General features: G+C 40.0%; 1 protein-coding gene across 5 annotated transcripts in view; it reads right to left on the reverse strand.

Moving 5' to 3' along the window:
* COL14A1 (collagen type XIV alpha 1 chain) overlaps positions 1 to 23,273 on the reverse strand; it is a 243,696-nt gene that overhangs the window by 10,514 nt on the left and 209,909 nt on the right. For 4 of the 5 annotated variants that reach the window (XM_007188834.3, XM_007188835.3, XM_007188833.3 and 1 more), the window contains exons 43-45: positions 18,924 to 18,959; positions 17,852 to 17,918; positions 14,796 to 14,984 (exon numbers count right to left, since the gene is read on the reverse strand). In XM_007188834.3, the coding sequence (XP_007188896.2) occupies positions 14,796 to 14,984; positions 17,852 to 17,918; positions 18,924 to 18,959 (292 nt within the window). Of the gene's footprint in view, positions 1 to 11,338; positions 11,740 to 14,795; positions 14,985 to 17,851; positions 17,919 to 18,923; positions 18,960 to 23,273 lie in introns of those variants that run through there. The other variant, XM_057531795.1, reaches the window with a different exon arrangement.

The raw sequence follows: 23,273 nt of genomic DNA on the forward strand, positions 1-23,273 counted from the left end.
ATATTGTCTGTTGCCTGGGAAATGGCTGGTGATAAATTCCAAGTAGAGTCTGTTTTTCATTCAACGTATGCTTGAATGCCTGCTAGGTACAAGGTACTGGATCAAGTACCTAGCTACAAGGTGGCACATTAATTGGACTCAATCCAACAAGTATTTTATGTCCTTTTCCAGGCTCTGCTATTTTTACATGCTTGGCCCATAGGATTAGTACCAGCATGTGCAGCTCCACATTTTGTGCTATGGTGGCCAAGATTGCAAAATACATATTGGTTCTAAATGTAAAAGAATCTTTGCAAACCATTGCTAAGGGTCCCTCTCCCTATTGTCTTTTTCATAAAACAACTAGCCATCTAGTATGCCTCTATAATTCAGGGCTCAGCCAGGGAAAGGTAAACCACTCTAGATCTTTCAGGCAGAGGGAATTTAATACAGGGATTTGGTTACATGGGTGACAGAAGGACTGAGAAGCCAAATAGAAATGATGAGGCAACCCATAACATTAGCAACAGCAGGAAGCAACTATCACCCCTAGGTGTGCAGGGACCAAGAGAGGAAATGGTGTGCCTGGAGCCTTCTGGTAGGATCTAGAATGAGAGTGACAGATGCTCCAGTGGAAGCAGGAGCCACACAGGGGCTGTAGCCACAGCTGGAGTGGCAGAGGGGGCAGGGGTGGGGCTAAGAGGAGAAAGAGTCTGACTCTTCTCCTCCTCTTACCCTCTAATCCTCCGCAGTGCCTCCCATTGGCTGAACCTGCTCAGGAGCAGAGGACAAAGGAGCCTGGAAACACGGTGACGCACAGCTAAAGGAGGGAGAGGAGCAAACCGAAGGCAAACTCCCAGTCCAGTCCTAATATCAGAGGCTGAGAATTCAGAGTCAAAAGCATCCTTCCTGCCTGTCACAGGTCACCATGCAGTAGAGAAAACAGACAAACGAGTAGTTATAATGCGGTATGAGAATTGCAACAACAAAATATGAGGGCGTCAAATTGAGGCATCTGTGGGGAATCTCAGAACGCTTTCCAATAGAGCTGACCCTTGGAGTTAAGTCTTGAAGAGCAGGCATTAGCCAAGAAAAGAAGCAGTGGATGGAAACGCACACGCAAAGGCTTGCTGATGAGAGAGAACAGGGCATGCCTGGGGAGCTAGAGATGGTTTGGAATAGCTTTAGCGGCTGCTGACTGGGGAGTGGTCTAGGCCACGTCAGGACAAATTTTGTGTATCAGACTGAATTTGAATATGGGCCCTTAAGTGCATAGAACTCCTTCAATACTTTCTACCTACCCTTTTTTTCCCTTTTTTTTTTTGTAAGTCATACTATTTTTCTTAAAGAGGAACTCAAACTGTTTAAGCTTCAGGACCCACAAAACCTGGGTCGGCCTCTGCTGGAGGCTACAAAGCAATACAACTAGCTGAGGTGGACCAGAATCCCGCAGAGCTCAACCCCATCAATAAACACTGTGCTGGTCTCACTGAAAAGCTGAGGAAAACGCATTGAATCATTAAATAGGGCTACCCAGTAGCCAAAGGAACCCACTAACCAGATCAAGAGCAAGACAACAGGATATTTTGCACTTCCATGTTTTCTATCACTCAGAGACATGATAATATAGGCAGGAGGTCCTCAGGTCTTTTGACCACAGACATCTAAATTAGACACACTTACATCTGGGCAGTAGAGGGCGGGGGAAGCACAGAGGGAGGAGGCAGTGAAGGAGGGAGAAGGGAGGAGAGAGGAGAGAAGATGATGAGGTACCCAGCTCATCAACACACACTAACCCTATCTCGTTGTTTGCAGGTTGACAGTTCACAGCTGCAGAGGTGGAGCAAAAGAGAACACGGATTAAATAGGGCACCAGGAATCCTGGTGTTTTGTCCATCTAGTTTTGCCACTGATATTATGACCTCATAGGTACATAATGTCAGACCAAACGCCAATCTATCACTTTCAGCTCCAAAGTTTTGATTGCTCTTCCTCAAACGCCATATCATTTCCAGCACTGACTGTTGGGAAAATTATAAATGATACAAAGTTAGCAGGAAAATGAGCCAATTGCTATAGCTTAAAAAATGAGTATTGTAGGTTCAGCATGAATATTCAGCCATTTGATGGTATTTAAATAGATATTTAAATTAGAGCTTGGTCTGGTCTTTATTCTTTACAGAATTGAAAAGTGATGTGATGCTCTCCATTCTCGGAAAAGAAGGGAGTTTTGTCAGGGCATTGGGACAAGGCCAGGGTCTATGGAGTTTAAAACAAAATGTGTTACGGCCAACAGCCCTTCATAATAAGCATGAAGAATCACTATTAAGATAAATACATCCTATATCTAAGATCTTCATCATGTTTTTCCGAGCTAGTAAAAAGTCCAGAAAAGTCAAATTGCTTTGCTATATTCACATAATAATTTAATGTCAAAGTTAAATCTAGAACCAATGAAAATGGAAAGGGTTAATGAATATATCTTCTCTATGTATGTTTTCACCCATCTACACAGATGTATTTGGTATACTTATTTATTATAATGTATTTATTGCTTTAAAAGCCATGTCAAAAAATTCACTGAAAATGGTTTATCATAGCTAATATAAACAGCTTTAGTTTTATCATATAAACTAGTACATGGTATACTTCCATTTCACTTGTTTATGTTCAAGGCCAGAAATTTAGAAAATGCCAAAGTACATTTCTACATTTAAAAGATAGGGAGTGGGGAAAAGAGAACTGGATGAAGGACGTCAAAATGTACAAACTTCCACTTATAAGATAAATAAGTACTACGGATGGAAAGTATGACATGATAAAAATAATTAATACTGCTGTGCATTATATATGTAAATTGTCAAGAGAGTAAATCCTAAGAGAAAAATATTTTCACAAGAAAAAAACTTTTTTTTCCAATTTCTTTAATTTTGTATCTATACGAGATGATGGATGCTCATTAAACTTACTGTGGTAAGTTTAGGCATGGCGTAGGTAAGCCAAATCATTATGCTGTATGCCTTAAGCTTATACAGTGTATGTTAATTATATCTCAATAAAACTGGAAGAAAAAATGATAAAAAATAAAGTGAAGGGAGTCTCTCTCTTTCTCTATTTCCAGATTATTTGTGTGTGCACACATGCTCACACACACACACACCACACACAGAGGCAATATAGGCAGAAGATCCTTTGACATTTTTACCACAGACATCTAAATTAGACACACTTAAATTTGGGCACTGAAATATCCAACGCTTTTTCTATGCATTTAAGAAATGCATATAAAATATACCCAGTATAACCAAAACTTCTATTTAAACATTTCTCCCTGCTTTTCTGGCTAAAAGCATATGATGATGATTTGAAGAAAATGCTGACGTTGTCAACTTGGCAGTCATTGGCTATTAACAGGATGTCTTTAGATTGATGAACTAAACCACATGGGCTTCTGCTTTTATCATGGCTCTAGGGTTGAATGAGAAATGGCAGCCAAAAAGCTAGCCAAGTGGTAATTAACACCATAAATCTGAGTTATTTCATGAGTCATGAAATAACTATCAGATAACAGGTATTATGAGGAATAAAAGGAAAACAGACATTAAATTTGGGTTGTGGGGAGCATGTAGTCTCATTGGTGAAACAGGATTAACAGAGGTGAAACCAATAAAGGACAATTCAAGAAAGTATATTCTACCTTGGTGCTAAATGACATGTTTTACACAGTAATGAGGTAGGGATCAGCCATCCATTCATTTGTCAAATATTTGTTCAGCCTCCTTGTGGAGGATGCAGAGATGAAAGGCACAGTCCCATTCAAGGAACTAACAGTCCAGCGGGAAGACAGACAAGTACACCAACAACTACAATATAATGGGAAACTGCTATGATGGAGGCATGTGTTTGGGGACCAGGGAGTACAAACGAGAGAGATGTTACTCAGATCTTCCACCTGTTCATCCAGTTGGAATAATGTAGTGTAGCAACAACAAACACACTGGCCAAACAAATAAACCACAGTGAGGGATGAGTGGTCTGGCAGAGCTGACTCTTGAGATGAGTTTCGAAGTTTGGGTCTGAATGAGCCAGAGGAAGAAAGAGAGTTCTGGGGAGTCAGAATAGCATGTGAAAATCCATGAAAGGCTATAAGAACAGGGCACAACAGGAATCAGCACTGAGTATGGAAAGGAAAAGGCATGTATGAAGGATGTGGTAAACTGAAATAGTGGTCTGAATTCTTCACTATTCTGCAATAGAATTATGCATCTGTTCTCTTGCAACAGGCTCATGTATTTCCCTATCCCTTGGATTTTGACTTGGCCATGTGACTTGCTTCAACCAATGGGATATCAGTGGGCAATGATGTGAACAGAGGTTTAAAATATGATTGGTGGGTGGATTGCCCTGTTTATTTCTGCCAATGCCATAAGGAGAACATACTCTAGGGAGCTAATGCCCCCCCAGCCAGGGCCCCAGCACAGCAGAGCTGCCCTTGCCTCCCACAGACATGTGGTGAGAAATAATATCTATTGTTGTATGTTACTGAGATTTTTGTGGTTTCTTATGCAGCAAAAGCTGACTCATACTGAGAGCTCTGAGCAGTTCAGTTTGGCTAGAGCAAAGGGTACAGACTTGAAGTGAAGCTGGCTGGAAAACATAACCCGGGACTACACAAAGATATCTTCCTGAGATGGCATTAACATTGGGCAGTATTTCTAGCATATTACCCATTACCCAAGACAAGGACTGAAATCCAATGCAAAGAATCTGCTACAACCTACTACACAGACATTCCAATTAAGGATGTCAAAAAAAATTTAAGCTACAGAAACAACTATATCAGTTTTCATGGCAAAAAGAAAACAAAACAACAGCTACAGTTTTTTGTTATTGTAAGTCATATTACAGTAGTACGAAGCGTGGGGACACAATTTAATGATAATTTTAATTTGTCAATGACTTTTTAAACTAATTCTTTGTGTTTGACTGGCAAATGATTTTATCCTGACTACAATGAATTCCAGAAATAGGGACACGAAAAGTGTTAGTCTACGGAAAGCCTTTTCCAATAGGTGCTCCTCTTTCAAGGTGCTTAAATCTACATCTTATATTTCCCTCTAAAAAGCTACATCTGGCATTTGAATAATTTAAAGGAGGTGGGAGAGAAAGACACCCATTTAAGTGGCGAAAACAGGCAGACACAGCATGAGCCAACCCTTCACAAGTGTGCTAGAAGTCAGACAGCGTGGAAATCATTCTTACACATGAAAGCATCACCCTGGTTACATGGCAAGGGCAGAAAACCTTGGTTTAATTTAGAACAATGTGATTAAATACATATTCACAAATTCTATGCTCCTCCCTTCAAATGTACAGCTTAGTCCCCCTCTACTTGAGCATGGGCAGGGCTTAGTGACTCCCTCCTAATAAAGTGAATATGATGAAAGCACAGCTGTGATTTCTGGGACTAGTTACAAAAGGTACTGTGGACTCATCCCTGCTCTCTGGCAGGGATTACTGGCTCTGAGGACAGCGGCCGCCATGCTGTGAGAACATCCAAAGCATCCCTATGGAGAGCCTCATCCTTCTCATGCAAATATAAGCAGAGTAGTCAGGGAGGGCCTGAGACCCTGCTAATCATTCTTGATAGTGAGTGAGCCAGCCATCCTGGAAGTAGATCTGTGAGCCCCATTTGAGCCTCCAGATAACTGTAGCCCTGACTGACATCTTAACTGCAACCTCATGAGAGACCCTGAGCCAGAAGCACCCAGCTAAACTACTCCTGAATCCCAGACCCATTAAAATCCACGATTATATATGTTTTGTTGTTTTAAGCTTCTAAGTTTTAGAGTAATTTGTTCATAGTAATAGTTCAATACATAGGGCTTCTTTCTGCAGCCATGGTAAATGCAAAGGGTCACTCTGTAACAGGAAAAAAAAAACAACCTACAGAATAAAAGATGGTACAAAGAGATAAAGAGAAAGAGCATTCATTGTCAATGCCTTAAGGTCACTACACATTAGGAAAACACAATCCATCAAACCTTCACAGAAAGGTCTTGTTCCAAAGGACATTCAAATTGGACTTTACCGGATAATTAATGGGTGGGAAAAGAGAACACTCTTTATTTCTCTGGAATTCATCTCTCAGGATATGAGAGGGAGGGGATAGGAAAGCAAGAGAGGAAGATGGCAAACAGGTATTTCAGCAGATTTTTATCAGCAATGAAAAGACGATGTCTCATGCAACTGAGTATCAACCATAATACAACATCACAGGGAAGACTTGTAAATATTTAAGCATCAACCAGTAACTTATTATGAGAGCTCTACTGGCCCTCTATCTTTCATCAAGTTGATCTGTCCCATAAAGAGAATTTTTCCAGGAATAAACCAGGATACAAGGGACATTAAGAAGTTTCACAGATGCTTACCATTGAGGCATTCCTGGCTCACAACTACTACGCTTCATTTCTGAATTTGTGACCAAAGTTTTCTGCCAAATGTATCGTCTGTGCCAACAGCTCTTTTCAGCCACAGGAACTGAACATAAGAACCCTACTTCTCTCTCCCAGCTTTGAATCCACTGGGGACCTAGCTTCTTCTCTAGACTTCTCAGCCCTGTGGATTCACAGTAAACTGTGGTGCGAGCATAAGGGACTCAGTGTTAGCTTTAGTGTGCGTGCAGCATCTGCTGCCCTGACAACCACTTCTCTGTCTCTGAAAGGTGGTGTCACTGACTTAACGGCAACCAGAAGATGGCCGATCCCCTTTCTATCTGTGTCTGCTTCGGGGAGTTCAGTTGTGTTTCATCTTATCCTTCTCCCATCCCCCTTTTCTCATCTTCTGAAACAAAGACCATCTTTTTCAAGTTAACCACAGAACCCGACTGATAAAAACTGATCTTTAAATATTGTCTTTCTTTACATTCAGTCATTAGAAATTTGGTCTTCGGTGGCAGGGAAAGCTCAAGGAGAGGCATTTTCCGACTTCAAAAGTCACTCAGGGATTGTATCCTCAAAGAACAATAACAAATTAATCCTGGGAGCCAACAGAGGGTAGAAACTGCCCTAGCATCAAGCTTTTAGACAAACATGATATTTTCTCTTGATTAAAATGACATTCCAATATTAATATTTTTTAATCCTCAATAATAATATTGGAGTGACTAGAGCTCTTACATCCAAAAGATTTGATCCCACAGAGCAGACGTAAAGTGCTCATGAAATTTATAGAAACCAATGAAGTCCAGCAAAGGGAAAGTCTTTGCAATGATAACTTCCAGTCATTTCCAGTAAACTTTTTCCAGGTGCTGGCATAGGGAAAGACATGACCCCTGTCTAGTAGGAAAAAAGACATAATGAAAGATCAAGAGATGTGTTAACCAAAAAACATGTGCCTGAAAAAGTAGGAGAAGGTAATTTACATTTATTTGCATAATGCCAATGATATACTTGCTATCTTAATAGATCTTCACTGTGAACACAATAAAGACAAATGCAGAGACATAAGTAATTGATAAAGCTCAACTATATCATCTTGAATTTGGAGCTGTTGCATTTTAATAATTCTTACATACAAGTACATTTTGATTTCTTCATTATGTTTCCATTGTAGTTATGCTGGAAATCTGTATATTGGAATAAAGTATTTGACCATAAATTACTCTCCTTTTATTTCTTTATATTATACAGTAGGACACTCTATTTTTTTAAAATTATGTGTGAAGGCAGGTAATATTTATTATCTATAAGTTTCAGTTTAGAACAGTAACAGAAATGTTGCCAATTATTTGTTATAAATAGGAGACAATATGTTTGCTAGGGTTGAGAATCATGGCTTTATAGGTTTCAAGTCCCTTCCCACCTCAGGACCTTTGCACATGCTATTGCTGCCTTTGCCTAGAATGCTCTCTTCTGACTTTCTTTCTTACTGATATGGCAAACTCCTAAACTTTCAGGTCTCGGTTAAAACAGCACTGACTCAGCAAGTAAGTCAGAGTCCCCTCTTCCATGTTCATAGAGCAACCTACATTTTTTTATAACACATAAAAACTGAAATTAAGCTATTCATGTATTTTTTTTGTTTAATATCTGTCTCTATGCTAAGTACATAAAAGGCAAGAGCTGTATCCCCTGTTTACCACTATGCTGTTAACACCCAACACCAGGCCTGACATGTAGTAGATGCTCAGTAAATGCTGGTTAAATGAATGAATGAAGATTCAGAAAGATCAAGCAGCCAAGATTACATAGCTAGTATGTGGCAAAGTTAGGATCCTAACCCATATGTGATTGATGCCCCAAACTGCATTCTTTCCATCCCATCATGCTATTTCCAGCTAAAGCAGCATCACACATAGTAAGGTGAAAACGGTTTCTCTTCTAAAATATCAGAAGTGAAACAAGATTAAATTACTTTGTTCCAGGTTTCTCCCTATTTGCCCCCAGGCTGAGATACTATAATAGAAGTATAACTTCTATACATGCATCTCAAATTGCCAGATCCATGACCAATTTCCCTATAGGTTACTGCCCTACTGGGCCTATGCTAAAATCTAGAATTGTCAAGTGCCAAAATGTATAACCGTAAGAAATGTTTTTATCAGGGACTTCCCTGGTGTCCCAGTGGTTAAGAATCCACCTGCCAATGCAGGGGACACAGGTTTGAGCTCTGGTCCGGGAAGATCCCACATGCCGTGGAGCAACTAACCCCATGAGCCACAACTACTGAAGTCTGTGCGCCTAGAGCCCGTGCTCCGCAACAAGAGAAGCCACTGCAATGAGAAGCCCGCGCACTGCAACAAAGAGTAGCCCCTCCTCGCCACAACTAGAGAAAGCCCGCGTGCAGCAACGAACACCCAACGCAGCCAAAAATAATAAATTTTTTTTTAAATGTCTTTATCATGTTCATAGGTACCCAAAACAGGCTTTGACTTCTCAAAGCTGGTCATCTGCCGGGTCACGGATGCCCCAAGGCTATCCAAACACAGCAGAACAGAGTGCATCAAGAAGCTTGCAAATAGTACAACTATACCCACTAAAACACTCCGGTTAGTCTAGCAGTTCATATGCTATGAACTGTGGATATTAGGATCCATGATGAAACAGGGTTCACCAAACCCTGCACAGTGCTGGCCTCCTCTGTGAAACCCCCACCAAGCAATGAATTTAAAGGTGACAAAAGGGCAGAGGTGAGCAAGCACAGATATTCTGGAATCATACGCATCTGGATTTGAATTCTGGTTCCCTGCTGTTCGGCTGTGTGGCCTTTGTGACAACTGACCATCTGGCTGAGCCTCAGTTTCCTCACCTAAAAATGGGGCTAATACGGATCTCATAAAAGTTTTATGAGCATTAATAATGTACTAAGCAACTGCTGGTTTATTAAGTAATTGCTTAATAAATGATAGCACCATTTCTTATCAAAGGCCACAGTGCTGTCTTCCTCTAAATTATGACAGCATGTACTTTCTACATAACTTGCTTAGCAGTTGCCATCTCCCTACTTGTACATTCAGTGATATATCATATTCTTTCCTTACCCAAACCGTGTCTTCTATTTTATCCAAATGAGATTGTATATATGGGACCGAGCACAATATTGGCAGATGCATTTGGCGCCTAACATAACAAGCAAAAGCCATAAATCATAGTATTATCTCACACACTGCCCAGCCAAGAGCCTTACATAAACCTTGAATTTCATAAATATTTGTTGATTTATTATAGAAAATAAACCAGCTATGAATTCCAGCTGTTATGGATATACAATCTAAACATGAAAATCTTTAGTTGGATGGTTCCTCTGATCCAATACATTTTGGAGAATCATGGAAACTGAAGGAGTTGCATGAAGACTGAAATCAGGAAAATCTCCCAGTTCTTTTCAGATAAATAAATAAACTGAATTTTGTGGACTCTAGACCAACTAAGCTACTGTTGTCTGGGTTCATAGATGGTTCAAGATATCAGTGTGGATAATGAACATTTAAATAAATGGAATAAGGAAATAAGCAGATTAGTCATCTGGGAATGACACGCAGAGATCAGAATTAGAAATTGAGTTGTCAAGAGGATCTAGTTAGAATCACACAAGGCTGATTGGAGAGTGAGTTAAGGTCAGAATAGTTAGGACTCAATTGTCACAGTTCAGGGAACAACAGAGGAACAAGAGAGGAACCTCAGAGATGATCCCACCCATTTTTCTAAATTTTGGAGGCCAGGCTACAGAGCCATTTACCTGAAGATGGTGCAGAGTTTAATGGGGAAAGGCGGCAAAAATGTAGTCTAGTCCATGGAGGAATCGCTTTTCTTTGACATGAGTTAACAGTGTAGTATAAGTGAGGAGAGAAATCAGGCGCATCACATTTTGCTTCTGTGATGCAAGTGGAACAAACCCATTCAATTCTGGGTGCCAATAATCAGCCAAGTCTCAGCTGGGTTTAAGCTTTGGAGGAACAATGTGAGCTGCAGGATCTCTCTGAATCATTAAACAACCTATGGCAGAAGACAGCTAAGAGACTGTTCCACACAATCTTATGAAAAACACTTTGTTTAAGTTAAAGGAGAGGGCTTCCCTGGTGGCGCAGTGGTTGGGAATTCGCCTGCCAATGCAGGGGACACGGGTTCAAGCCCCGGTCCAGGAAGATCCCACATGTCGCGGAGCGGCTAGGCCTGTGAGCCACAACTACTGAGCCTGCGCGTCTGGAGCCTGTGCTCCGCAACAAGAGAGGCCACGATAGTGAGAGGCCCGCGCACCGCGATGAAGAGTGGCCCCCGCTTGCCGCAACTAGAGAAAGCCCTCGCACAGAGACGAAGACCCAACACAGCCAAAAATAAATAAATAAAATAAATAAATTAAGTTAAAGGAGACAAAGGGTTAATGAGAGCGAGGAAGACAATCAGATGGAGTGAAAATACAGTCTTCTGTTAGGTAATAAGGAAAGTCATGAATGGTCATCTACTTCACCGAGCTAATGTGGAAGGAATATTTGTAATTTCTATTCTCTAAAAATGCATATTCTTTGGATACTTCAATGATAAGAATGGCGTTAATCAAAGATCTTGAACTAGAACAGTGTATTTCAAACTGAGGTCATAAAATCCAAAGGTGCCCCTTAGCCTTTTTTTTTTTTTAATTTTATATCGGAATATAGTTGATATACAAGGTTGTATTAGTTTCAGGTGCAAAGCAAAGTGACTTGGTTATACATATACATATATCTCTTCTTTTTCAGATTCTTTTCTCATATAGGTTATTACAGAGTATTGAACAGAATTCCCCATGCTGCCCCTCAGCCTTTTAAAAAAAGAAAACAGGAAACAATAGTAAGGGAAAGTATTATTTCTATTTGCCTCAGTTATATAAGTTTGAATGCACACACATGCACATGCATACTGCATCATGATGTAAAATGTATTTCTTCTTGTTCATTATGTTTTAAGAAGTTTGAAAAACTTTTTTTTTTTTTTTTTAATTATTTATTTACGGCTGTGTTGGGTCCTCGTCTCTGTGCGAGGGCTTTCCCCAGTTGCGGCAAGCGGGGGCCACTCTTCATCGCGGTGCGCGGGCCTCCCACTATCGTGGCCTCCCCCGTTGCAGAGCACAGGCTCCAGACGCGCAGGCTCAGCAGCTGTGGCTCACGGGCCTAGCCGCTCCGCGGCATGTGGGATCCTCCCAGACCAGGGCTCGAACCCGTGTCCCCCGCATTGGCAGGCAGATTCTCAACCACTGCGCCACCAGGGAAGCCCTGAAAAACTTTTGAAAAATTAGAATAGAGAAATCAGATGGAGTACTTCTGGTGAAAAATTAGCCAAATCAATAGAGTCATGAATTTTTTTTTTTATGAAGACTCAGCAGAAAGTGAGGTTCCCCTCAATGCTATGCCAGAGTCTCAACATCCATATTTCTTTCAGTCTTACTTTTGTAGCTTATTATTTGTCTAAGTACACCGCCTAGTAATAGTACTTATTTTTACTCATTATAATAAAGTGTCCTTTTAAAATTGTATTCTACAGTATAGTGATAATCATATTTTATACAGAAAAAAAATCAAACATGATCTCTGGTTTTTATTTCCAGTCCTGACATTGGCTGACTTCTAGCCTCTTTGGGCCTCGATAACTTTATAAGCTTCTTTTTTATATAAAATGAGAGGGTCAGGAGAAAAGACGGCTGAAGTTTCTTCAGTTTTAAAATTCTATTGTTTTGATTTAGTGGAAAGGCAGACATTTTTCTGTATCAATCTTTTCTGGGTTTTTGGACCACAAGGTTAATATCAAAACATGAACCACTTTGCTGTATACCTGAAACTAACACAGCATGGTAAATCAACTATACTTCAATAATTTTTTTTTTTTTTTAATTATTGTTCTCCTTGCAACCATGAATCCCAGTTGCAACAGGATTGAAATACTTTGCTGGGAATGAAAAGTCCCCTGGGCGCTGGCCTATAAACCCCTACCTTAAATCCCAAAGCACACCCTCCCAGTTGGTGATCAACCAAAATCACCTTCCCTCATGCTCAAAGGGCATTTCTCACTTTCTCTTACTGCCATCCTACCTGTGTTTGTGAGATACAGGATTTTGCTTATCTACTATACTCTTTCAGAATATATACATACATGTATGTCAGAAAATTATATCAGGGAAATTCATATTTCAAGGGCTGTCTGGACCACTGTTTGAGGACCCTTGGCTGATTTTTCTCTGATCTAAGTATTCAAGTGTTCTTGCAGAGCAGGAAAGACTCAGTCTGGCAGGAACGAGGACAGGACTTCCAAAAAGAACAAAGACAACTTGTGACTTGCCGAGAGTGACTCAGGCGCTGGCTCTGTGCTCCCTGAGTCACAGTTGATCCATCACTGACCCCATTAGAGGGTGTCCTGTTGACAGAGGTGGCCACATTCCTGGCTGCCAGATCGTTGGTACACTGCGAGGAAATTATATCCTTCTCTACATCTGCCGATTTAGTGCCCTGACGCAGGAAAACCCTTTAGAAAGGAAAATCAGAACTGGGTTGCAATCAAAGCAACAATTATCTAGTGAGGACCTATTATTGCAAAGCAATTCAGACGTGAGCCCTGCTTTCTGCCATCATGCTGTTCATTAACACGTGATGACTGCTAAAATGGGTGGGAGAGACGGTCAGAGCATCAGGTATTCAGGGGGTGGAGACATCTGTTGGTCTAGAACAATCAACAAAAACTTCATGCATGAGACAGGGGTTAAGCTGAGCCTTGAACTAAGAGTAAGATGCACATAAGGCAGGGAAAGGAAAGGACATTTCCAAAGGGGGACGAACAAAGTGTCCAAAAGTGCAAAGGCAGAAATGCACATGGCCTGTTGGCATGGATCAAGAATAAACATGAGGTATTATCTTGGTAATCTGTATTTTACACCTCAAATTTGATCAAAGGAGTATATCCTACCCATCTCATTAAAGCAATATGACTCACAAGAGCAGATAGGTACTAGTTAGCTTTTCTCCTAATCTACATTCCATAAAATTGTGTCCTAGAAAATACTGTTATTGGTTATCTCTTTTCCTATCACTTTCTTTGTGGCTCATATGTAACCCCATTTTCCCACATCTCTTTGATCTGATCTGCTTCTGGAGTGGGAGATCTTGGCCAATTACAAAATTGGGTGAAAATCAATCGAAAGAGTACATTATTGTATTGCACAATACTGCTAAGACCTGTAAAGGGTAGAAGAAAAGGCTAAGTAGGATCTCTGTCTGAAAGAAACTTTAGTAGGAAAGATGAAACATTGGCCCATGGAACTATTAAATAAAATACTGCCTCATGTTATAGGAAGATGAGCCACAAACAGTATTTAATTTGAAGTTTAGAATTGGCATGGTCTACATAAGCACATGTAAATCATATGTTGATATGACTCATGCCTTACCTCAAGGCTGCTACTGACCGTTGCCTGGTATGGGCACTATACAAAAAAAGTACCAGACCTAGGAAGTGAGCTCTCTACTTGCCATGACACATGTGGACAAAGAATGCTGCTTGCCATATCAGCAAACAAAAGATATTGTGTCCATCAAGCCAGCAGCCACTACGGCTGTCCCCAGCAGTGCACCCTGAGGAGATTCAGGATGGAAAAGAACAGAATACTGGCTCTAGGTAGTTAAGGTTCGTATCAAAGGAATCATTTCAATAAGCCCAGACTCTTGCATCTTCCCATTCATAGAAAAGTGCTAAATTCATTAATTTGAGATGCCTGTTTTTCTTTAATTAACAGTTCTCTTCTGATGTTCCCACTACCTGGTTTTTGTTGCAAAACTCCTACAAATCCAGGTCCTCTTTCACCTCTTTGGAGCAGTTCCTCAGACCCATCTGAGAGGCTGCGTCCCAGGCTTAAGTCCTCAGTGAATCCACCAAATAAAACATAATTCTCAACTTTTAGGTTGTGCGTTTGTTTGTTTGTTTTTTTCAGTTGACACATATGTTTGATGCTACATCTGTCCAGAGGTGTGTATCATTTTGTAATTCTACCTGGATGGGCATATTTTTTTAATTCATCCATCTAGAGGGGACCTCTTTCTCTCATTAGCTCTAAAGCCTTTTAGAGGTGAATTGGGGTTTCTGATCCTCCTTTTGCATACAAGCAGACGTGGCTCTTAATAAACGTTTTGTAGATTACTCAATCTTCTCAGTATTGGGGATTAATAAATAAGAAGCTGAAGAATAGATGGAATAGAATTAATTTAGGTCCATTATTTGGAACTTTATCATTGCATAAGCACCACTGTTACACTCTGTTTCAGCGCACTCAGTGAGAGGAGTGGTCCAGCTTACCTCGTTCTCCTGGGGTCCCTGGCACACCTGCATTTCCTGGGAAGCCTGGGGCACCTGGGGGTCCTTGTTCACCAGGGGTTCCAGGTGAGCCTGGTCTCCCAGGCTCTCCAGGAGGCCCTTGGATGGTCCGGATTGATGTTGACTGGCTGGGAATCTGGTTGAGGATGGCTGTGTACCTGGCCATATGACCTGAGACACGAAGGACAAAGAAGCATTCGATGAACTGTCACACATAGAAAGGGAGAACTGAAGGTATTATTTGTCAAGGTTCCAAACAATTCTGTTAGACACCCACCAATAGGAAGAAGCACATCTCTCTGAAATAAGTTGATTTCCAACTGAAAAATTTTTGCATTTTACTTTGGATGATATTAACAGCTGGATTGTATTCAAGTCGCATCTCATGTGTTTGGAATTCCACAGCTCACATCAGCATCTCAGTAAACATCGCTGACCAGAAATCATAAATTTTTTCTTCACCGCCAACATTTATCTGACCCCTAAATCCTCACCCAGCTGCCCCTTTTCCTCAGCGATTTCCACCCAAGTAATATGTCTTTTTTCCAACCCACAAAGCCTGTTCCACCCTCTTGCTCAGAAATCCCCAGACAAGTGCTCTGTTTCAACTCATTTCTTCATTGCCAAGCCTTTTTGCAGAAACCTTTACTTGAGTCCCAGCTGCAGAAACTCTGAGTAGCTTTATTTTTTAAAAAAATCTGGCTCTCTCTCCCACAATCCCTTAACTCAGTTGTGCCTGGAAGAATGTGTTTTAATAATTAGAAGTACAGATTGAGAAAGTATTTGATACCATAATGTCCCATTTTTCAGCATCATCAGGAGATAACATTTTCCCAAAGAAGTGAACTTTCCAGGTGACTGTCATTTATTCCTTTTTAAACATTCAACCGTAAATAAAGAATAGTAACCATTTTTAGAGGGATGATTTCTAAGATATAGTCAATGCATTCTTAAGCACAGGACCATTACTGTAACTAGGGCTGGCTTCCTGATGACTCAGGAGCCATTAGTAGCCATGTTCATGAATGTCTGGGTGGGATCAGACATGTCCACATCTGCTTTTTCAGCTTCCTCCTTTGATAAAAGGGCCATCCTTTATTATCGATACTTCTCTAGCTGTCATCACCTCAGCCTCACACAGCTTCCCACATAACCTTCCCTAGCATAATTCAGATCTGGACTAAAAACCAGGTAACTGAGCATGTGAGGAATTATATGCCAAATGATAATCAAGTTCTGAGGTGAAGCCTAAGGAAGGAAATAAGAAGCCCAGAGAAACGTGAAGTGGTGTGTGGACAGATGGTTGAGGTGCCAGAAATACAGCTTCTGGGTGGGTTGGGTTTTGCTCGTAGAGTGGCATACAATCTCTTCTATTTTTTTCCTCTGACCATGACATTGACAGGCAGGGCCTTCCTATTTTACAGACCTGTTTCAGCTCTTATATAACCCCTGCTGGCTTCTATTTCCTAGAAGTTATTCACAAGCACCTGAGAATTCCTGAGGGGGAAAACTGGATTTTGGACTCTCAATTTTTAGGGCATGTTTCAAATAATCACATATTTATATAAGATTTTTATTCTACAGTAGAATAAGTTAGCAACTATTGTGAAATCTTCCTTATATTATGGTCAGTGAGTCATATTAGGATTTAACCCTTAGGTTTCCTTAAAATCATTACCCACCCATTTACAGTGGATACTTGAAATGAGAAACTTACAAAATAATCCAAGGTACAGGTTAGCTTTGGACATATTCTACTTAATGTTGTTTCCCTTTTATAATTAATTGTATTTTCAGAGATCCTATTTTGGCATTAAACTTAAGTAGTTTCATTTAACTGATAAATTCCCTCTTTCACAACCACTAGTTTGGGCAATATAATACAAAATGAAATAAAGTTAAAATATAGGGAGCATTACTACTACATCTGAAGATAGTAGCTTTGTATTCAGTTTGCCCTAAGATTTACGTCTTAATGAAAACTCTTCCAAGCCCCTGTAGACCTTCACTCCATGCTTTCTGCAGGGTGAGATCTGGGTTTATCTACTGCAGATGGAATTTTGGACCCAGCCAATAGCGCCTTCTTGGACACTTACAAGACTCCCAAACTTCCCGGGTTAAAAAAATATAACCTCAAAGCTGTTAAGGCAGCCGCTTAGGTAATGTCGGCCTTGGAGATGGTGGATGCTACAGAACCGGGGGGCTTGACAGCAGAGCCAGGCCAGAGCTGTCTGGGTTCGAGAGGAATATTTCATCTCCATGTGGCCTCAGATCTTTGTGGAACTAAACAAATGACTGACAGAGAGAAGGGCCCACTCTAGTAACCCTCTGGTTAGATTACTGAGACAAAATATAAAGTCAGTGGGCAGGGGAGAAATGCACAGATGCGTGGGTATGTAAGTGAATGAGCGTGAATCAGTAACTGAAATACTGGCCTGTGGGAAAGTTCAAGTTTAAAATGAAGAAATGGGACAGGTGTGACGTAAAGTGTGTTCCAGTGTAATTTTTGGCACGGAGCCCAAGTATCATGTCAAATGTTCACATGAAGCCTGTCCCCATGTGTGCATGTATGTTTGTGTGTCTGCATTCTTTTTGGTATAAATCTTAAAGAATAAAGGGAAGGGCCTTGGGCTAAGCAAAAGAAATGGGTAAGAAAGAGATATGGATTTAAATCTAGTGGCTTGAAGGTAGCTTCTGATGCCTTAGTTTGGCAGTTTTCAAGTGCTGAGGACTTGAGAAAAAAATCTATCCATTTGGAGAGACGAAGAAGAAATAAAAGATTTGATATGGGTAGTCAAGTTAAACCTATATGGGCAAACAGAGAGTTTTTGGACAAACAACAGAGAGGAACTTGGCCTCTGCACCATCGATGCAGAACTCTAGGGTAATATGTAATGATCACTTAGATGGGTTAGTGATGGGCATCTGTAAAGCTTATGTTTCTGCAACAAGACAAAGCTTAGTCTTTACGCTTGTGCGAAAGGCAAATTCCCATTTGGACGAGTAATAGGAAACATCTGTGACTATAACGCACTTACTTTGGATCAGCTGTTCGCACACCTGATGGGCCACTGCTCTCACCATGGCTTGAGACTGTAGGTCACCCTGGATGAGAAAAAAGCAGACTGCTGACTCTCAGCCTCAAACCCAGCCAACGGCAGGACTTCCCGGATGGAAATGGGACTTGACCCATTGTTCCCAACCTGGGCTCTTTGGCTCCTAGCAACAGGTAGGATTGACCACCATGGTGCACACGGAGGAGGTATAAGCAATCGGACACGCATGGTACAAGGTTCCTGAGAGCCTTTATTAAATTAAAAAGTTCAAGTGTTTCTGGCCCCAGATACCAAAACATGTAATAGTTTTGTAATAAACCCATACATATTTAATGCCTTATTTATCGCTCTTTAGAGCTTGTAAAATACAGCAATTTCTCAACCACTGGCTTTCTTAATACTAATAGCAACTCAGAGGAAAGATGTTAAATCCATCTTACAGATGAACAGAGTTAAACATACTGCCCAAATTTTCACAGAGGTAACTGGATGAGTCCAAGGTCACTGCTGTTTCTACTAGAGCCGACAGCACAATTATATGAGCAGTGGCACAATTTCTCAAAGGAGATAGAAGGCCCCTAAAATAAACTGATTTAAGTTTCACAGCCAGTTCTTTGATTCCATGCTGCCTTTGTCTTCCTTGGTTCCCATATTGGAAATACACAAGCCTCAATCTACCGCTTGGCATTTTGAATAGAGCTTTTACTTTTCTGAAGCCTTTTCACATCCATTATATGATGTCTTCATTAAATCCACTTTGTGAGTTAGATGAGTTTGATTCTCTCCATTTTAGCCTTAAAGAAATGGCCCAAGGTCATCTAGCTGGATAGTAGCAGATCTGCAACTAGAAGCCAGCACTCCTGACTTCTAGCCCACAGAGTGCTTTCCACTTGAAAATGTGCTCACAGTCAAGCCAGTTGAGGAGAGGGGGAAGAGGAGGAGTGGTATTAGAGCAATGAGTAATCATGATAGTAAATGGTTATCCTTTATCAGGCTTATGCAACAAAAGGTGTACAGTCAGCTGCGGCTGGTCAACAGTCCAGAGGATACTTACTCGTTCTCCTCTTTCTCCCTTTACTCCAGGGACACCCTGTAAAATTTTAAATTGTCAAGTTACTTGTGACACTGCACTCAGCCAAGCATGATAGTGTATCTTTTCTTATTGTGTCAACATTTTTTATTAGCTCTCATAATTCTACAGCAAAAATAGATACACAGCAACAGGGTTAAACAAACAGCAACTGGTAATCTCATCAAGCAGAGATAGCTCTTTTAAACATTTTACTCCTCCAGCCTTTGAATGCACAGACACAATATGTTTGAATACAAAATTGGGATCATGCAGCAATACTGCTTTGTAATATAGTGTCACTGAATAAGTCATTCACATCTTTTCGCACAAAACACCACCCTCTGAATTGTACTTTACTGATGCTGCATAATTGATTACACAAATCTCTGCTGAAAAGATAAACTGTTTTAATTTTTGAAAGAATACCTCTCACAGAAAGGAAAACATCTTCCAACTTAAGAGTTCAAGTAAAAGATGAAATCAGTGAAATCCCACATCCTCACCCTGCTTTCCATCCAGAATAACAGCAAACAATTCTTTCTCCTTGAGTCTCCCTGATAATACGAGCTTGTATTAACACGAATTCTCAGCTGAATCATTATTTTGTTTTGTGGCTTAGCTACTCTTTGATCCATAGGAAACTTTATCATATCTGTAAAAACTTTTACTGATACAACAATGGCGTTTTTAGTGTTTCTGCAATGAAATTACATGTATAATGCAAAACATGTGTCTTCAGAAGAATTTCATCTTTTTGTTTCAACTCCAAGGCAGCGTAATAGATTTATTGAACATCATTTTATAGTCTCTATCAAAAGGATAGTGAGTGCCATTTACAGATGGAATTTGCCACATTGTCAGACTGTTCCCAGTTGTTACTATAAGCTCAACAGGTCCCAAATCAAACTCATATCATCTCCAAAATCTCTATTCAGTTAGTCATCCAAATTCAAAATTCTGGGTTCACCCCACGGTGTGCAGGTAAACTGGCTTTCTGGAAAAAGGAAATGCCCTCACCTGTACTGTTTGCTGTTTTCAGAGGTGTACTTGTACTATGGCTGATTTCAAGTGACAAATGTGCTGTCACTGAAGATGGAGTTTCAAAGGGAAGAGAAGCACAAAATCTACTCTCCCAAGCATGTACAAGCCAGCCCAAGCCCACCACTGGTTATATCTTTTATCCTTCCTTCCCTTGCCTCATTTTTTTTTGAATTTTATTTTATTTATTTTTTATGCAGCAGGTTCTTATTACTTATCCATTTTATACATATTAGTGTATATATGTCAATCCCAGTCTCCCAATTCATCACATCACCACCGCCCCTGCCACTTTCGCCCCTTGCTGTCCATACGTTTGTTCTCTACATCTGTGTCTCAATTTCTGCCCTGCAAACTGGTTCATCTGTACCATTTTTCTAGGTTTCACATATATGCGTTAATATACGATATATTTGTCTTTCTCTTTCTGACTTCAATCTGTATGACAGTCTCTAGATCCATCCACGTCTCTACAAATGACTCAATTTCGTTCCTTTTATGGCTGGGTAATATTCCATTGTATATATGTACCACATCTTCTTTATCCATTCATCTGTCAATGGGCATTTAGGTTGCTTCCATGTCCTGGTTATTGTAAATAGTGCTGCAATGAACATTGGGGTGCATGTGTCTTTTTGAATTATGATTTTCTCTGGGTATATGCCCAGTAGTGGGATTGCTGGGTCGTATGGTAGTTCTATTTTTAGTTTTTTAAGGAACCTCCATGCTCCTCTCCATAGTGGCTGTATCAATTTACATTCCCACCAACAGTGCAAGAGGGTTCCCTTTTCTCCACACCCTCTCCAGCATTTGTTGTTTGTAGATGTTCTGATGCCCATTCTAACTGGTGTGAGGTGATACCTCATTGTAGTTTTGATTTGCATTTCTCTAATAATTAGTGATGTTGAGCAGCTTTTCATGTGCTTCTTGGCCATCTGTATGTCCTCTTTGGAGAAATGTCTATTTAGGTCTTCTGCCCATTTTTGGATTGGATTGTTTGTTTTTTTAATATTGAGCTGCATGAGCTGTTTATATATTTTGAAGGTTAATCCTTTGTCCGTTGATTCATCTGCAAATATTTTCTCCCATTCTGAGGGTTGTCTTTTCGTCTTGTTTGTAGTTTCCTTTGCTTTGCAGAAGATTTTAAGTTTCCTTAGGTCCCATTTGTTTATTTTTGTTTTTATTTCCATTACTCTAGAAGGTGGATGAAAAAGATCTTGCTGTGATTTATGTCAAAGAGTGTTCTTCTTATGTTTTCCTCGAAGAGTTTTATAGTGTCTGGTTTTACATTTAGGTCTCTATCCCATTTTGAGTTTACTTTGGGTATGGTATTAGGGAGTGTTCTAATTTCATTCTTTTACATGTAACTATCCAGTTTTCCCAGCACCACTTATTGAAGAGACTGTCTTTATTCCATTGTATATCCTTGCCTCCTTTGTCATAGATTAGTTGACCATAGGTGTGTGGGTTTATCTCTGGGCTTTCTATCTTGTGCCATTGATCTATATTTCTGTTTTTGTGCCAGTACCATACTGTCTTGATTACTGTAGCTTTGTAGTATAGTCTGAAGTCAGGGAGTCTGATTCCTCCAGCTCCGTTTTTTTCCCTCAAGACTGCTTTGGCTATTTGGGGTCTTTTGTGTCTTCATACAAATTTTAAGGGTTTTTGTTCTAGTTCTGTAAAAAATGCCATTGGTAATTTGATAGGGATTGCATTGAATCTGTAGATTGCTTTGGGTAGTATAGTCATTTTCACAATATTGACTCCTCCAATCCAAGAACATGGTATATCTCTCCATCTGTTTGTGTCATCTTTTATTTCTTTCATCAGTGTCTTATAGTTTTCTGCATACAGGTCTTTTGTCTCCCTAGGTAGGTTTATTCCTAGTTATTTTATTCTTTTTGTTGCATTGGTAAGTGGGAGTGTTTTCCTAATTTCCCTTTCCGATTTTTCATCATTAGTGTATAGGAATGCAAGAGATTTCTGTGCATTAATTTTATATCCTGCTACTTTACCAAATTCATTGATTAGCTCTAGTAGTTTTCTGGTGGCATCTTTAGGATTCTCTATGTACAGTATCATGTCATCTGCAAACAGTGACAGCTTTACTTCTTCTTTTCTGAATTGGATTCCTTTTATTTCTTTTTCTTCTCTGATTGCTGTGGCTAAAACTTCCAAAACTATGTTGAATAATAGTGGTGAGAGTGGGCAACCTTGTCTTGTTCCTGATCTTAGAGGAAATGCTTTCAGTTTTTCACCATTGAGGATGATGTTGGCTGTGGGTTTGTCATATATGGCCTTTATTTTGTTGAGGAAAGTTCCCTTTATGCCTACTTTCTGGAGGGTTTTTATCATAATGGGTGTTGAATTTTGTCGAAAGCTTTCTCTGCATCTACTGAGATGATCATATGGTTTTTCTCCTTCAATTTGTTAATATGCTGTATCACGTTGATTGATTTGCATATATTGAAGAATCCTTGCATTCCTGGGAAAAACCCCACTTGATCATAGTGTATGATCCTTTTAACGTGCTGTTGGATTCTGTTTGCTAGTATTTTGTTGAGGATTTTTGCATCTATGTTCATCAGTGATATTGGCCTGTAGTTTTCTTTCCTTGTGACAACTTTGTCTGGTTTTGGTGTCAGAGTGATGGTGGCCTCGTAGAATGAGTTTGGGAGTGTTCCTCCCTCTGCTATACTTTGGAAGAGTTTGAGAAGGATAGGTGTTAGCTCTTCTCTAAATGTTTGATAGAATTGGCCTGTGAAGCCATCTGGTCCTGGGCTTTTGTTTGTTGGAAGAATTTTAATCACAGTTTCAATTTCAGTGCTTGTGATTGGTCTGTTCATATTTCCTATTTCTTCCGTGTTCAGTCTCGGAAGGTTGTGCTTTTCTAAGAATTTGTCCATTTCTTCCAGGTTCATTTTATTCATATAGTTGCCTGTAGTAATCTCTCATGATCCTTTGTATTTTGGCAGTGTTGGTTGTTACTTCTCCTTTTTCATTTCTAATTCTATTGATTTGAGTCTTCTCCCTTTTTTTCTTGATGAGTCTGGCTAATGTTTTATCAATTTTGTTATCTTCTCAAAGAACCAGCTTTTAGTTTTATTGATCTTTGCTATCATTTCCTTCATTTCTTTTTCATTGATTTCTGATCTGATCTTTATGATTTCTTTCCTCCTGCTAACTTTAGGGTTTTTTTGTTCTTCTTTCTCTAGTTGCTTTAGGTGTAAGGTTAGGTTGTTTATTTGAGATGTTTCTTGTTTCTTGAGGTAGGCTTCTATAGCTATAAACTTC

This window comes from Balaenoptera acutorostrata, chromosome 17 (assembly GCF_949987535.1).
Source record: "Balaenoptera acutorostrata chromosome 17, mBalAcu1.1, whole genome shotgun sequence".
Classification (NCBI taxonomy): domain Eukaryota; kingdom Metazoa; phylum Chordata; class Mammalia; order Artiodactyla; family Balaenopteridae; genus Balaenoptera; species Balaenoptera acutorostrata.